General features: G+C 42.6%; 1 protein-coding gene across 3 annotated transcripts in view; it reads left to right on the top strand.

The window, feature by feature from the left end:
• unc5da (unc-5 netrin receptor Da) overlaps positions 1 to 15,169 on the top strand; it is a 147,596-nt gene that overhangs the window by 102,362 nt on the left and 30,065 nt on the right. For all 3 annotated transcript variants that reach the window (XM_028973414.1, XM_028973413.1, XM_028973415.1), the window contains 4 exons: positions 114 to 257; positions 1,826 to 1,929; positions 7,348 to 7,528; positions 8,459 to 8,626. In XM_028973414.1, the coding sequence (XP_028829247.1) occupies positions 114 to 257; positions 1,826 to 1,929; positions 7,348 to 7,528; positions 8,459 to 8,626 (597 nt within the window). The remainder of the gene's footprint in view (positions 1 to 113; positions 258 to 1,825; positions 1,930 to 7,347; positions 7,529 to 8,458; positions 8,627 to 15,169) is intronic.

Here is a 15,169-nt window from a genome sequence, read left to right as displayed (position 1 = left end):
TGAAAAATAAGTGCACTGTGGAAAATATGCATGGACCCAGGGGCAGCAGCAGCCAAAGATACAGGCTTACGCAGGCTGACTGATAACCTGTTGTGTCTCTCCTCTCTCTGTAGGACTGAAGATCAGGGAGGTGATGATAAATGTGTCTCGGCAGCAGGTGGAGGATTTTCATGGCCCAGAGGACTACTGGTGCCTCTGTGTGGCCTGGAGCCACCTGGGCACCTCCAAGAGTCGCAAAGCCACTGTGCGCATTGCATGTGAGTGCAGAACCAACTGTGATAAAAATGTTGTTGCAGATGTTTGAGGACATTCATGGTATTATAATGCAAATGACTATATGAAAATAATATATAAGCTTTACAAAGTTAAAGTGAAGTGATTGTCACATGTGATACACAGCAGCACAGCACACAATGCACACAGTGAAATTTGTCCACTGAGCAAAGCACCATCCCCACACACTTCTCCCCGGGCGCCTGTCATGGCTGCCCACTGCTCACCAAGGATGGTTAAAAGCAGAGGACACATTTCGTTGTGTCGCCATGTGCTGAGAAATGTATAGGCAAACCCTCTCTTTCGTTTGTGAAAGCTTATTGCTATTCAGACACATAAAGACATTTAGAAGCACTACTACTAGATTCTGAGCATGCAATTGATCAAGGTCTTCAGAAGCAATTATTTTGCACTATTACACACTGTATGAATGGGAAAAAGAATTTAAAATAATTCATGTAATAATCAGGTCAGCTAAAATATAGTGATGAAATAAAAACTAAGTAAGAGTTAACGACAACGTCTATGATTTAAATTCGTTTCAATTTAGACACATTTTTATGTCTGGAGAATTGTTCTCATACTCATGTATATTAATATGCAAGGTACGGGTAATTATTTGCAGTCACTGACCTGAAATCAGCTTTTCCTTATGACAGTTCACTCAGTGCTGTTGATAGGCAAGATGTCCTCTAACATCGTTCATAAACAGCGCAAAAAAAAGGTCTATTTTTGAAGGCTGGTCTGATTATAATCTTCGCAGAGTCTGATCAGCTCCCTGATAAATGTGGTGCATGTGGAGGAGGGGTGACTTTGACCTGACACGTTGGAGGTGTGTGCATTGGTTATTAAAATTAAGCCTTCAGCATAATCATTAAGCATTCTGTCTCTGATTTCACCCTGAGAGAAGAAGCTGATTTCAGGTCAGCTCTTGCAAACTCATTTCTGGCTACATTGGATATTAATTGCTAAGTCTTCAAAAGCGCTGTGGCATAATTTAATTTTCTTTTGATATTGCTTTCTAATATACTCATATAAATGATTTCTTAAAAAAAAAAAAAACAGTTGAATGCACATACACTATAAGCATCATTTAATACGTTTTTCATCAGACACCATATAATTTTTTACCGCTAAGCAGTGTGTTATATGGTGTAGACGCAGTCCAGGACCAAAGCCGAACAACTTCTGAAAAACTGAATAAGCTGCTGGTTTTTTATGTTGTGAATACATTTAAACCTTTAAACCTAGCAGTATATGACAAGAAATATATGACTATTGCTGACGATTATGGTTTTAGTGTGTAGATAGTGCCCACACTGCAAAAACAAACTGAACAACCAGATGAATAAGTTGGTTAAGGAGGTAGTTTGAAGAGCTTTGACTAGCTGAAGTTCTGTTTGACCTTTTTTATTGTGAAATATCATATTTGGTTCCATCTACCAGTAGTGTTTTTGTCTAGACCCTGATCGCTCTTTTTGAGATGGTGAATATTTTTCAGATGAAAGGGGGAAAGGTGTTTCATCAGAGGTGTCTTTCTCTATACACACAGATCTGAGAAAAAACTTTGAGCAGGAGCCCCAGGGAAAGGAGGTGCCAATCAAAAGCATGATTGTCCTGCACTGTCGTCCCCCAGAGGGAGTCCCCGCAGCAGAGGTAAGGCCAGCCCTCGAGCCCCGTGCAGAGTTCCCAGACATTGTGTGGCTGGGTGCATGTTTGTTTTGAGCATGGCAACCCTCTCCTCCTCAACTCCAGATGCTGTCAGATGCCATTGCTAATTATCCTGCAAAGGCATAAAGTCTGATTATTTATTCATACCAGACATATGCGATTCTTGTGTTACAAGGAAGAAGGCTCCTATCTTCCACTAGGTGTGATTCATTGGAGGTGTGTGCGCTTGTGTGTGTGTGTGACACCACCACGTCGAATCATTTGTTAATGAATGGTTCAGCCTCACACAAATTGATGTTGTGTGTGGAGAGGATCCCATCCACGCCCAGTGATGATCAAGCAGTCGGTCCCCTCATGAATGCATGAATGATGTCGGGTGTGAGAGCAGAGGTGCTGAATAATGCAGGCAGCAATCCTGACATTTTTCCGGCACCTCTTACCCAGAAACACTCAAAATGGTCCAACTGGGAGCTGCAGTGATCTCGACTGAGCCTTAGCACCTGTTTTTTTTTTTTTTTTTTTATACACTTGCCCTGGGACTTGCTCCGCTTCTGTTGGGGAATGCAGCTTGATGACTTCCTTAGTCTTGCTTCTGCCAGCAGCTTGGAGGGCATGCTGAGAGATTCTCTGCTCTGTTTCGCTCCTTCATATGCTACGTGCGCAACGGTTTTTAACAGTTTCCAGAGCGTTCCATAGTGGACATGTGTAAACTGGGCCATTGTGTTTGTGTTACCATGCCAGTGAAAGAAAAAAAAAACAGTCTCACTCCATCTGTCATGGCGGAAACAGAGCCAGCGGCCTGGGCTCCATTTGTGAAGTGGGCTGCTGTTTGTGTTGTAGGGGCAAACAGGCAAACGCTGCCACTAGTGGAAATTAATAGGCATTAGAGCCAGCATGGTGTCCTTTGTTGATGGGAATGTTGTGTGTGCCCTGGAAGAAAACAACACGTCCCTGACCACACCACTTGATGGTGTTTAAAAGGCAGCCAACATGGCTGCATTCACTCCAGTGTGCCTCACCATGTGCTTTCCACAGGACGGCTGCTGGTAAGAGAACCAGCATGGCCTACAGTCTCAGCTTTATTTATCTGTTTGTAGGCTTAGTAACTTGTCTGAGATGAATGCTCGACTGCCAGCAAGGCAAGTAATCATGTACTGTGTTCCAAAGAGGTGGTTTGACCTCACACCTCCAAGGTTATCAGTTAGACTCTGGCACAGGTTCTTTCTCCTGGTCTGCGGTTTCCTGCCATGTATACTTGTGACTCGATTGGAGACTCGAAATTGGTGTGAGGGTGTGAGTTTTTGGTGTGTGCACTCTGTGGTGGAAACAGTTATGGATAGTGAGTGAGTGATTGGCTGAAGGATAGTGAGAGAGTACATTTATGGCAATTTGGCAGATGTCCTTTTCCAAAGCAAATACAACGTGCTTGCATGTTACCATCAGTGAATGTAATTAGTTCTGGTTCACTAGGACCCCAACTAGTTACATTACAAGAGAGACTTTACAAGTGAGTCAAAGTATTCTCTAAAGAGGAAGGTCTTAATCTGGGGTGGCGTGGGAGAATTTGGGAAGTTATGATGCTGCAAAGTGTTGAGAAAATACAGTAACAAGACAACTGTTGATTCAGGAAGTCTTTAAAGTCAGAGTATCTCTAATGTCAGAGTTTGCCATTCATGTCTAATGTGGCAGACAAAACACACAGACAAACTACACAAACATAACGGATCTCCCACATCACTTTGTCAGATGAGTTCTGATTGTGTAAATGTGACTTTACACATTAGAATATTCCTATGACCTTACTAGAACATAAGCATGAAGAGCAAAAAGCAAATAAAATTTTGTAAGCAAATTCCATTTATTGACTACATAAATACAACATTTCACAAAATTAGTGATTTCTCCTGTACTTCAATACATTTATGCAACTTATTTCTTCTTTTAGTCATAAAAGACTTGACAAACTAATTGAATACTAGTTTCAGATGTATTGGTAGGAGCATAATTGAACAAATGGTTGTCAAACACTGATCTGTACTTTCCATGATTGCTATGATAGTACCAGTGCCTGTAAAGTAAACCACTAAACCCTAGAATAAATGGATTAGCAAATATGACAGTTCCTGCAAAATGGAGTCTAGATTGCGATGCATTTCACTCTTTTCAGTTTAATTCCCTTTGTGTGTGTGATACATCCTTAATGTGTGACTGATTAAGTCATCTGTTGCTTAATTTAAGGGAAAATGTTGTATCACATCATGACTCTTCATTGCCTGTAGTGTGGGGTTTTGAGCACATCGTTTTATGCTGTGAGATTGTCTGTGTGGAATAATGAATCCAGCATAATGAAAATTGCTGAAACGAAAGTGCAATATTAACTGTCACTGGAAAGTTCATGCAGATTATTCATTGCAATAAGCCGTGCGGAAGGCAAGACTTTCAATAACTTTTTGGGAAAAGAAGAGAAGAAAAACTCGCTACCATTGGGCCTGTATGAACTTGACAACTTGTTCTCCAAGCAATTAATCATAAAGTCGGATGATCCAAAGTCGTTTGAAGTGCTTAAAAAGTAATTATTCACCAATAAACACAACACAGATGAGGAAGCATAGGATGCGAGAGATGAAGGACACGGTGCGCTTTATCCACGCTCGTGTCGCAGAAACGTTGCTGTCAGATTTGGAGAGCTCATTTCTTTAATATGATTTTCGTGAAAGTCATCGTTGCATTTGAAAGGCTTGGATGTGATTTAGTCGAAGCGATGTGGAGGGCCTCTAATGAAACTCAAAGTTAATTGAGTCGGATGGAGGGAACCCGGACATCGTGCCCTCCCTGCATAATTGCCTTCTTGTCACTTTCGCTTCCACTGTAAATGAATGTAAATCTGGATAGTGGGTTTTGCTTCCGAAATGATGACGTTATGAGGCATCTCGACCCATTCTAGGGCTTATTGGACTGACCTATTTGATGCAAGGATTGTTCTGTGTCTTCATTAGGTCTGCTCCGCTTTCATGAAGAGAAAGCTTGGAGGATCAGGCAGTGGTTCGTTCATGTACTCGTCAGCCGCTCTGCTTGTGTTATGATGCAAGCTTTTCAGAGCATGTCAGGCAAAAAGAAATTTATTCCTGGATTTGCGATGTGCACTATGCAAACCCCGGATTGAGAAAGTGCCCAAGTTATTTCACCGTCTCTCTAGTTGTAAAGCAGCGGTTGCATCAGCCAAAAGTGTGAGTGTTTTTTCTTTCTTTCTCAAGTCCCTTTAACCCATAGGGCCTGTTAAGGCATCCTTTGGTTAACTTCACAAATACGTTTCAAACATCGCCATACAAGATGGTTCTCCCACGTTTCCCTTGAGAACACTGATCACACTCCACAGTCCCACACTTACAGTATAAAAAAGCGCTTGAGAGTTTCTCCTGCACAGCTTTGTAAATGCTTTTGCAAGCAAAGACAGAAATAATACGTAGAAATGTCACTTCGGCAGTTGGTCTGGGGCAAACCAGCATGATGCCAGAATAGATCCACTTGTGGTGCTGTTGCTTTATTTAATTTTATTTTATTTGTATGTGTGTGTGTGTGTGTGTGTTTGTGCGCATGTGTGTATGTGTGACATGGGTAGCAGAGCCTGGCACTGTATTGCTCGTTGTTCCTCAGTCGCTAATTGGAACAAATGTGCCAATTAAGCAAATTCATTTCCTCTGGTCCCCAGGCACAGTCTTATCAAGCTCATTTGAATCTGTTCTTTTTTCTTTTCATTGCAGGCCACAACTCTCTGTGAGTCTTCCAGAGGCCGCACACAAAGCCTATGAATCAAAAAAATGGCACACAGACTTTATTCTAGATAAATACCAGTGAGAAAGTGGGCACCAGACTCTGGGGAGAGAGAGCGAGAGAGAGAGAGAGAGAGAGATAGTATATAACATTACATTGAGATTTATTCACTGACGGACCAAAAATAAATAAAAAGGAAAGCAAATGAGAAAGAGAACAGATGGGAGAAGACTGAGGAAAGAGACCTGTAAAAAAAGGAAAATGCAGTTAATTAAAGCTTTTTAAGATAAGGACGGAATAATAAAAAGGGTTGTGGAGTGGCAGGCAGCGGCTGACCCAGACCACAAATCTCCCACGGCCTCATGTTGGGCCACTGGACACCGCCTGGCATTGCCAGGGAAAGTAAACATAATGGAGTCGGAAGGACAACAGGACTTTTGATTGGGTGTTGAAGGCCAGCCGAGGGGGTGAGGGGAGTGTGGGGAGGGATCTGTCGGGTTGAGGATGGAAGTAGCGCCACAACGCCGCCACTCAAAAGCCCTCTGGAGTGGAACAGTGGGGAGAGAGAGCGAAATTAAAAGGCTATGATGAAAGAGAGGGCTTTCGCCCCGGCCATCAGAGGGTGTGCAAACGATAAAAAACACACACACACACACACACACAAAAAGCAAGAAAATTCCACCCATGACAATGTGATGCTTGATTTATTGATTTCCCCACACCCCCATTATTCTTTTAAGGACACGAGGAGAGAGTAAAGCAATCTCAGTGGCGGTGTGCTGTTTTCCAGTGACGACACACACATGCACACATAACCACACAAACAGAGGTTCCTAGGGGGGGCGTCTAGTGTTTTGAATCCTCAAATACACACACATAAATCAACTCCACCAACCCACTACCCTGTGGTCCCTTTACTGGCCTAAAGAACCTGCAGCTGCTGGCAAACGATGGCAGTACATCGGCCCAGGCAGCATTGTGATCGTTCCTAATGACTTCAGCAAGGAACACAACCATTGAATGGCTTCCGCCTGTGGAGGTTCTGACCTTTTGTGCACCTCTAATCTTGCTGTGCTCGTCAAAGAGGCACAGAGGTCATGACCTCTAAAATATGCATAGCTGCACTTGCTGTCATACAGGAGTATATAGCCGGTCACTGAAAAATCATTTGTGATGTGTGTCAGCCTCCGTGTTCCTGGAAAGTTCAACTATCCTGATGTTTACACATGTGATGTAGTGATGGGCATGGGTTCAAATCATCAGGCGCCGCCCATTTTAAACTATGTTAAAGACGTCATTAAATATCGTGTTCTGGATGACACAAATCATCAGGATCCAATATAGATAGCTATCAAGTGGATGTGTCATGTTTTTAAACGCTGAGGCAAACTAGTGAATTAGCCCCACACTTTGAGAATAGGGCTACGCTTAGCGTCAGTTAAAAAATAGTACCGTTCGTGGATTACGTCTGATCTGCTGGCTGGGCCAAGTGTATGCAGCCATAGTCTTGTATCTATGCCGGTTACAGATGGAGAAGATAATGACTCTTGCTAGACCCGATTCGTATGCTGTGTCCTGATTGGCCGCGCTGAGAGCACTTTGTTGTCTCATCTGCATTCTGTTTCCTGACAGGTGGAGTGGCTGAAGAATGAAGAGCCCATCAGCTCCCTTGAGGACGATAACATCGATACGCGGGCCAGCCATAATCTGATCATCAGCTTGGCCCGGCTCTCAGATTCGGGGAATTACACCTGCCTGGCCAGCAACATTGTCGCTAAGAGACGCAGCGCCACGGCAACGGTTATTGTGTTTGGTAAGAAGATCACACTGAATGCCCAGCCGTGGTATTAAAGACACACATCACCATTTCTGCTTGGAGGAAAATAGTTTAGTTCTCTTAACAGGATTGTGGATTGGAGTTTGGTTGATGGTTATGGTTTCATTTAATGTCTTTAGTCGTGTACAGCCATCAAGCACAAATTTCTAAAATGGTACATATTGATATTACACAAGATTTTATTATACCCTGTTGCCTTGTCTTGTGCCGTGAGGGTTTTAATCAACTCCACTGTTTACTATTGGAAATTGGATAGCATTGTTTTGTCTTGGATTTGTTTCTCCCAGCCCAAGCCCACCTAACCTCTTGAAATCAGAGACACAGAATAGCAGGCGCTTTGATCAAGTGCCTCATCAACACTTTCTAATGAGTCAGTGATTCTGTGGCACCGTATGTGGCAGCCACGTAATGCATTCAGGCATCATTAACCTAAAAACTGTGCCATCCCACTGTTTCTCCACACAATGTTGTGATCGTTAGGTAACGGGGCGTGCGCCAGTCAGACCACGGCCTGACAAGCGGACTGAGTGAGGGCTTGGTGTAAAACAGGGCCTTGTCAGAAGCTGTCAAAATGACTGAGTGGAGTAATGCAAGTGTTGCGCCTGAAGCAAGTTTAGCAGTTAGTGGCTATTTATTATGTGCACTGTTTGATTGTAATTATTACTTTTTTTTTTTTACCTTGTTCTTGCTTATGCTGCAGCCTATTGATTGACATTGTTTCCTCACCAAACCTTCGGGCACCTTGTCAGGAACCTGTCCCTGCTGTCTCAGTGAAGTCTCAGTGAATGACTGGCCTGCTAGCGAACATTTCACGCGACAATTACACCGGCAGTCAATCAAACTCACTTACTTTGACTTCCATCAGACAAGTTCCTCTGTGTGTCTTGGTGTGTGTGTGTGTCACAGTAAATGGCGGTTGGTCCTCCTGGACAGACTGGTCGGAGTGTAACGTGCGCTGTGGCAGGGGCGTCCAGAAGCGTTCACGGACCTGCACCAACCCGGCACCTCTCAATGGAGGAGCCTTTTGTGAAGGGATGTCTGTGCAGAAGAGCACCTGCAATGCCCCCTGTCCAGGTACGGTCAGTGGTGGGTTATTGTGATGATCTTCATTTCACGTCTTCATCTCAATCTACACACACTGAAGCTTAATTACAACTGGATTTTTTATTTTGATTAACTATAACGAAGGGACAAAGGAAGACTCTCCCTGTGTGGCCTTATGATCAAAAATATTTCACCCATACCAAGTTCCCTGCATAAACCTGACTGCATGTCTACATGTTGTCTTCTAAGCCAGGAGATCCCAGTTCGGTACCGGGAGGTTTCCATTCTATCCGTTTTTCTGTGCTTTCAAACACCAAGCCGTTTAAAGTTCCTTTTCTAAGATTTATGTTCCTTTACATTAATCTACAGCCACCCTGCTGACAAAAACAGCACATACTGTTGAAGCTGAAACTGAAACAGAGGAAGTTAAATCTAACAACTAAGACAAGGTTAATATTGGCTTTTATTTTATTGTTTACTTAAATTCAGTTGAAATAGTAACAGTTACTGCTGCTTTATAATTTTTTATACATTTAATGATATAAAGTGATCACACTGTGGATGGTGACCAACTAAAAACTGGTTCTCAAACTTTTTCCATTACTCACCAGATGGATTTGTATTCAAGCCCCACTAGTAAAGGGTTTTAAGAATGGCAAGTTCATTTATTAAATTCTCAGGACTTGATTTTTTTCGTTCTGCTTCCTGTGTCTTATTTTATGCACATTTTATGCACTCTTATTCCACCATTCCCTTAAAACCAAAAAAGCTATGGCCACTGATTCCTGTCACAGCTACCAGAGACAAATGGATCGAGTAGCCTGCTAGTATCATCTGGATTGTGTCTGCAGAATTCACAAAAACAAAACAGGATTATCTATGTTCATCTGTTGGCTTGCATATTAATTAGAAGCTTATTTCTCTGGTTGGATATTACTTAAGGGCTTTGTATGGCTGCCACTGTGGCTTTTATCCTGCTAGATATCTGGCGCTGTGCTAGTTTTCATACTGTACATAATTACTGTCCTCTTGAGTAATGCCCCCGAACAATATTTTATTGCAACCGCTCCATCACAGTGGGGAGAAGGAGTAGAAGTGGAGATTAAGGGAGAGAACCGGACGCGCGGCAGCATCAAATAAGCGCCTTATGCTAATACACACGGTGGAATGCGCTGCATCTGCAGGTGATGAATAGATGGCGTGAGGTGTTCATTAAGCATTGTATAAAGATAATTGTTTTCGGGGAAATGTGCTCTGAACAGCTCCGATGTCTTATCAATTCAGGCTTTCTATACATCATCTAGACCTCTACTTCCGCAGTCCAATCTATATCTTCTGGCTAAAAGGACTCACGTCAGCACCTTGTCCTGCCAATCAAAATTGCTCCTTATTTATGCATCCATCTTGCCTTTACTGTGCTGTTCACTTTTTTCCCATGTTTGTTGAGCTGGCCGATATTACTTTTTATTCCCACAATAAATCAGCATAAATCAATATAAGTTTTTTTTTTTTTAAATAGGTAATACAAAATGAAAATGTTTCACAGGAAAACACACCAGTTGTTTTGTTTGACGAATGCAGGCCTCTGTTTTGCTTACAAGCAGTGATGAGAAGTTATTTTTTATTATCCACTTGTGTTCAGACTAGAGCACATGGCTGGTGTGACTTCGCCACTGACAGCTGCTATTATAGAACCGGTTTGGAGCGAACCCCTCCTACTCGGCATTCAGCACGGTGGGCACTATTATCAGACTGGCACTAAGCGTACTTCTGCCTGTTGACATGCCACTGTTCTGATGATAAGTGTCTTTTCTTGTTTATTTCTGTATTTTTTTATATATAGATAACAAACGCCCAAAGTTTATCATTGTTATGATGATCTCAAGTCAAGATTGTTTAAATGCCAACCTGTACATGTTTGCATATCCTTCATTAGGTAATATTGTATGGGATATGGTCGCCATCTCACACCATTGGTGGAAAATTATTATTCATGCTAGACGATGAATAATTTCACTCTGCATTTGAGGGTGAGGTTGAGGGTGAAGACCTGGCTTTGAGTGCCTAATAATATAATATATGCCTGTGTGTTCCTGCTCATCCCCTCTCATGTCCCAGAACTCGACATGTGTGTATGGACAATGCATTTAGCACCTGTATTCTGTATTCCTTTATCATGATGACACTCCAGTCGTGTCTGTTACAGTTATGAAGATAATGGATTATGGTTTTTATTTGAACTTGAACATTGTGGCAGTGCGTTGTTGTTGGTTGTTGTGGTGTGTTGTGTTGGCTGCTAACGCCACAACATGTGAATGTGGGAAGTGAATGATGGAAGGTCAGCTGTGGGTCAGCTCAGAGCTTTTGGACCAATTATGTTGTAAACGAAAGCCACACAAAATTCAAGCATTGCAATTCAAAATGAAAAAGCTTTGAGTGAGTCCCTGGATTGAGAATGTTTAAACAAAACTGACTGCAGTGTGAGATTATCTTTTGTATATAGTCTCATGATTCAGTAGTTTCCAAGCAACATGAAAATGTAATTTTAATTTCAACTGTCTGAGACTTAAGCTTCTTTAATTTAGCTCACTTGGACTTGATCATTAGCTGATTAATTGAATCAGCATATGCTGGAGCATTGAAATTCACCAATACCTCAGAAATGCACAAGTAATGTCTGTCTATTAACAAATGTGCAGAAATGTATGCAAATGTCTGGCATTGAACCATATATAATAAAATTGATCGGATCAGTTCCCTCTATGAACTATAATACTATTATGGGATAAAAGGTTGTTGCATTTTTGTCTGCTTCCATTTTTCTGCTGTCTTATTACCATGCATAATCTCAAAATTAAAAGTAAACATCTCAGATAATACAGCTGTAATCAGTGATGTAAATGGACAGTGCTGTACATAGCTCAAAATATGACTATGCCATGCTTCCTGAGAATGTTACGCTTAATAATTCATCTAATTGCCCTCACTCAGCCAGAAATGATAAAAATTGTGAATCATGCTCATCATGGAGGCTGTTCTCATTTAAACATTTTTATTTCTTGCAGATGTACCTTTTGAAAATATGTATTCATGGATTGTTATTGTCTCCTTCTGCAATGACTCATTAATTAGTTATGGAATTGAACACACACCCAGATAATCCATCTGTAGTGGGTAGGCGTGAGAACTGGTTTAATGTGTGACGGATGGGATTGGCGGGGTCTTTTCGTCTGTCACAGAAAAGCTGTCTGAAACTTATGGTTCATCTGTTCGAACCTGTCAGAGAAAAGCAGTTCTGAAAATGCGCCACATGACCTCTTTTTTTCAGTTGGGTGTCTGAAAGGCAATTTAGGACTGGTCAGAGTGGAGAAGGAGACAAAGGGATAGAGAAGAGGAGAGGGGGAAGACATCCCAAGCACAGACCACAAAGCTGGAGGACACAGAGAAGGGATGAGAAAAAAACAAGATAAAAGGGCCAGAAGTGGGAGATTATGGTGAAAAATGGTAGAATGGAAAGGCACAAAGGGGAGAGACTGAGGTAAAACTTCCCAGTTCACAAAGTAGAAAGACTGAGAGAGTAAGAGAGAGTGGGCGAGAAAGGGAGAGCGGGAGCTATCACCATCCGCCGTGTAATCGCCGCTGTCCGAGTTCACGTTTACATTGGCAAAATTTATGGTTCCTTCGGCAACACCAATCAAAAAAAGAACTGGTGGTGGAAAATTTATCTGAGGAAAGTGGCACCCCTCCCCGACCCCAAATGTAATCTACACTCCCCACAAAACCGTTTCTTTTTCTCCATTGGACTGTTTCGGGCTTAGCTGAAATGTGTATACATCATTTGCATTTATATTAGCCTGAACGGGGAAACTTTGAAAACCTATGGAGTTGTTAAGGTAGCAAGAAGATTTGATGGAACAGGACAAAAGTAAATTGTCTTTTTATTTAGGTTTTGTCAGAGAGGAATGTCGCAATATAAGACCAGTGTTGTCATAAATGCCAAAAACACGCTGAAAAGAGTTAAAAGGTCAACAAGATTGGCACCCTTTTAGTTTAACTAAATGAACTGTTTAACTTATTAACAATGGAGAATCAGACTAAATCAAGAATGTGAAAAGATAAATGTGAAAGAGAGAATCCAGTTTTATTCCCTGGTATTTATAGCTAGATATGTTATTTATCTTGCTCTTTATGTGTAAAGCAGATGCCTTCATATGCTGACCCTGTTCTCTCTGTACATGCTATTGCTTTTACAAAAGGACCAAATAGATTTGATGTGAGAGGCACCAGAAGCACAGAAAAAAATGGACTTGTTACATTAATGTACAATAGTACATTACCAGTACATCTGCTACCCTACAGTGGTTTTCACAATTTTCTCTATGAAAGCCCAGTACTGCCATTATGACTTTTAAGGTCTCTTGACGTATGGCACTTTCACACCCACAGACTTTAGTTTACTTGAATCGAACGTAACTTTGTGTTCCCCCCTTTGGTGCAGTTCTTGTCTTACGGCGTGAACACAGTAATCGTACTCTGATCAAAACATCAAAACAACCGCACCAAGACCTATAAAAGAGGTTGTCTTGATTTGAATCAAATTGCAAACTAATTCAAGCATACAGCAGGTGAGAACCTGGCCGGCAGGAGCCATCTTTGCTTTTCAAGTGCACTGACTTGCAAATGTTTAGGAAGCTGCAACCAACGGCAACAACGGCATCAACTTGGAGGACTACACGGCATCAGTGAACAGCTACATCAAATGCACTGATGACGTAACAGTCTCCAAGCCCATCACAACAAGACCAAACCAGAAGCTGTGGATGACTGCAGAGGTACGTGAGCTGTGACGAGGTGGCCCTAAGATCAGTGAGGGCCAAACTGTCTCGAGCCATGCGTGACATGCGACGCATGTGGCAGGCCGTCACAAACTATAGGACTAAAGCCTCGGCCTGTGACAGTGACCCCTCCCTACCAGATCCACTGAATGACTATGCATGATTCGAGAATAACATGACTGCGAGGAAATCCAACCCTCCTTCCACTGATCAGGTGCTGTGTCTAACCATGGCGGACGTGAGGAAAACTCTTCAGAGAGTTAACTCACGAAAGGCTGCTGGACCAGACAAGCAGAATGTGCAGACCATCTGGCAGATTGTCTCGCCGACATCTTCAACATCTCTCTGAGCACCACCATTGTTCATACATGTCTCAAAGCCACCACCATCATACCCATACCCAGAAATTTTCAGTGTCATGATGAAGTGCTTCGAGAGGCTTCGAGAGTCATGAAACGACCCTGCTGCACTTAACACCATCATCCCTCAGCACCTGGGCGAGAAGCTGAGCCTGCTGGCCTGAACACCTCCCTCTGGACTCCCTGACTGAGAGACCTCAGTCTGTCCGGATGGGGAACAGCATCTCCAGCACCACCACAGTGACCACTGGAGCTCCTCAGGTCTGTCTGCTCAGTCCACGCTGTTCACCCTGCTGACCCACGACTGTGCAGCGATGCACATCTCCAACCACCTCATCAAGTTCGCCAATGACACGACTGAGGTGGGTCTGATCAGCAAGAACAACGAGTCAGCGTACAGAGAGGAGGTGCAAAGACTGGCGGACTGGTGTAAGTTCAACAATCTATTTCTGAACGTGGACAAAACGAAGGAAATTATTGTTGACTTCAGAAAACAACGGAGGGATCACTCTCCACTAAACATTGACAGCTCTTGTGTGGAGACACCAAGTTCCTTGGTGTTCATTTAGAGGAGAACCTCTACTGGAATCTCAACACCAGCTCAACAGCCAAGAAAACCCACCTCCCACCACCCATCCTCACTAAAGAAGGACCATTGAGAGCATTCTGACCAGCTGCATCACTGTCTGGTTTGGGAACTGCACCGCATTGGACCGCAAGACCCTACAGCGGAAATTGAGGACAGCTGAGAAGGAGTCTCTCTTCCCTCCATAACGGACATTTACCACACATGCTGCATCTTCCCTCTGTAACGGACATTTACCACACATGCTGCATCAAGTCACCAGCAATGTGGATTTAAACACCCCTCACATGCACTCTTCACCTTCCTACCATCCAGAAGCATTCTGGCCCTCACTGCCAGACTCTGCAACAGCTTCGTCCCACAAGCCATCAGACACCTGAACACTTAGGGACTTTCCCCTCTGGACTGACACCCTCACTGATTCCCCACCTGACACACACACACGCTACCTCTGTTATATTCTATGATTATCTATCTGTATTATCATCTACTAATGCACTGTTCCATTTTGCACACAATATTTTACTTCACACATTTATTATTCATTTCGCCTGTTTAGCGCAGTCTGTCTCATTGTACATGTTTTTTTTTATGTTATTCTTGCACTGCGTGTGTCCCCTGTTTGCACCTTATGTAGCCCAGTTTGTTGGTGTCGCACACGTGCACTTTATGTCAGTATGTAACTTTGTTTAATTGTTTAAATGTTACATGTACCGGAGAAACATTGTTTCATTTCACTATGTACTGTCTAACATTTATATAGCTGGAATGACAATAAAACTCAACTTCAACT

This window comes from Denticeps clupeoides, chromosome 3 (genome assembly GCF_900700375.1).
Source record: "Denticeps clupeoides chromosome 3, fDenClu1.1, whole genome shotgun sequence".
Lineage (NCBI taxonomy): Eukaryota > Metazoa > Chordata > Actinopteri > Clupeiformes > Denticipitidae > Denticeps > Denticeps clupeoides.
The sequence above is the reverse complement of the archived record's forward strand: the minus strand, read 5'-3'. Positions and strand labels throughout refer to the sequence as shown.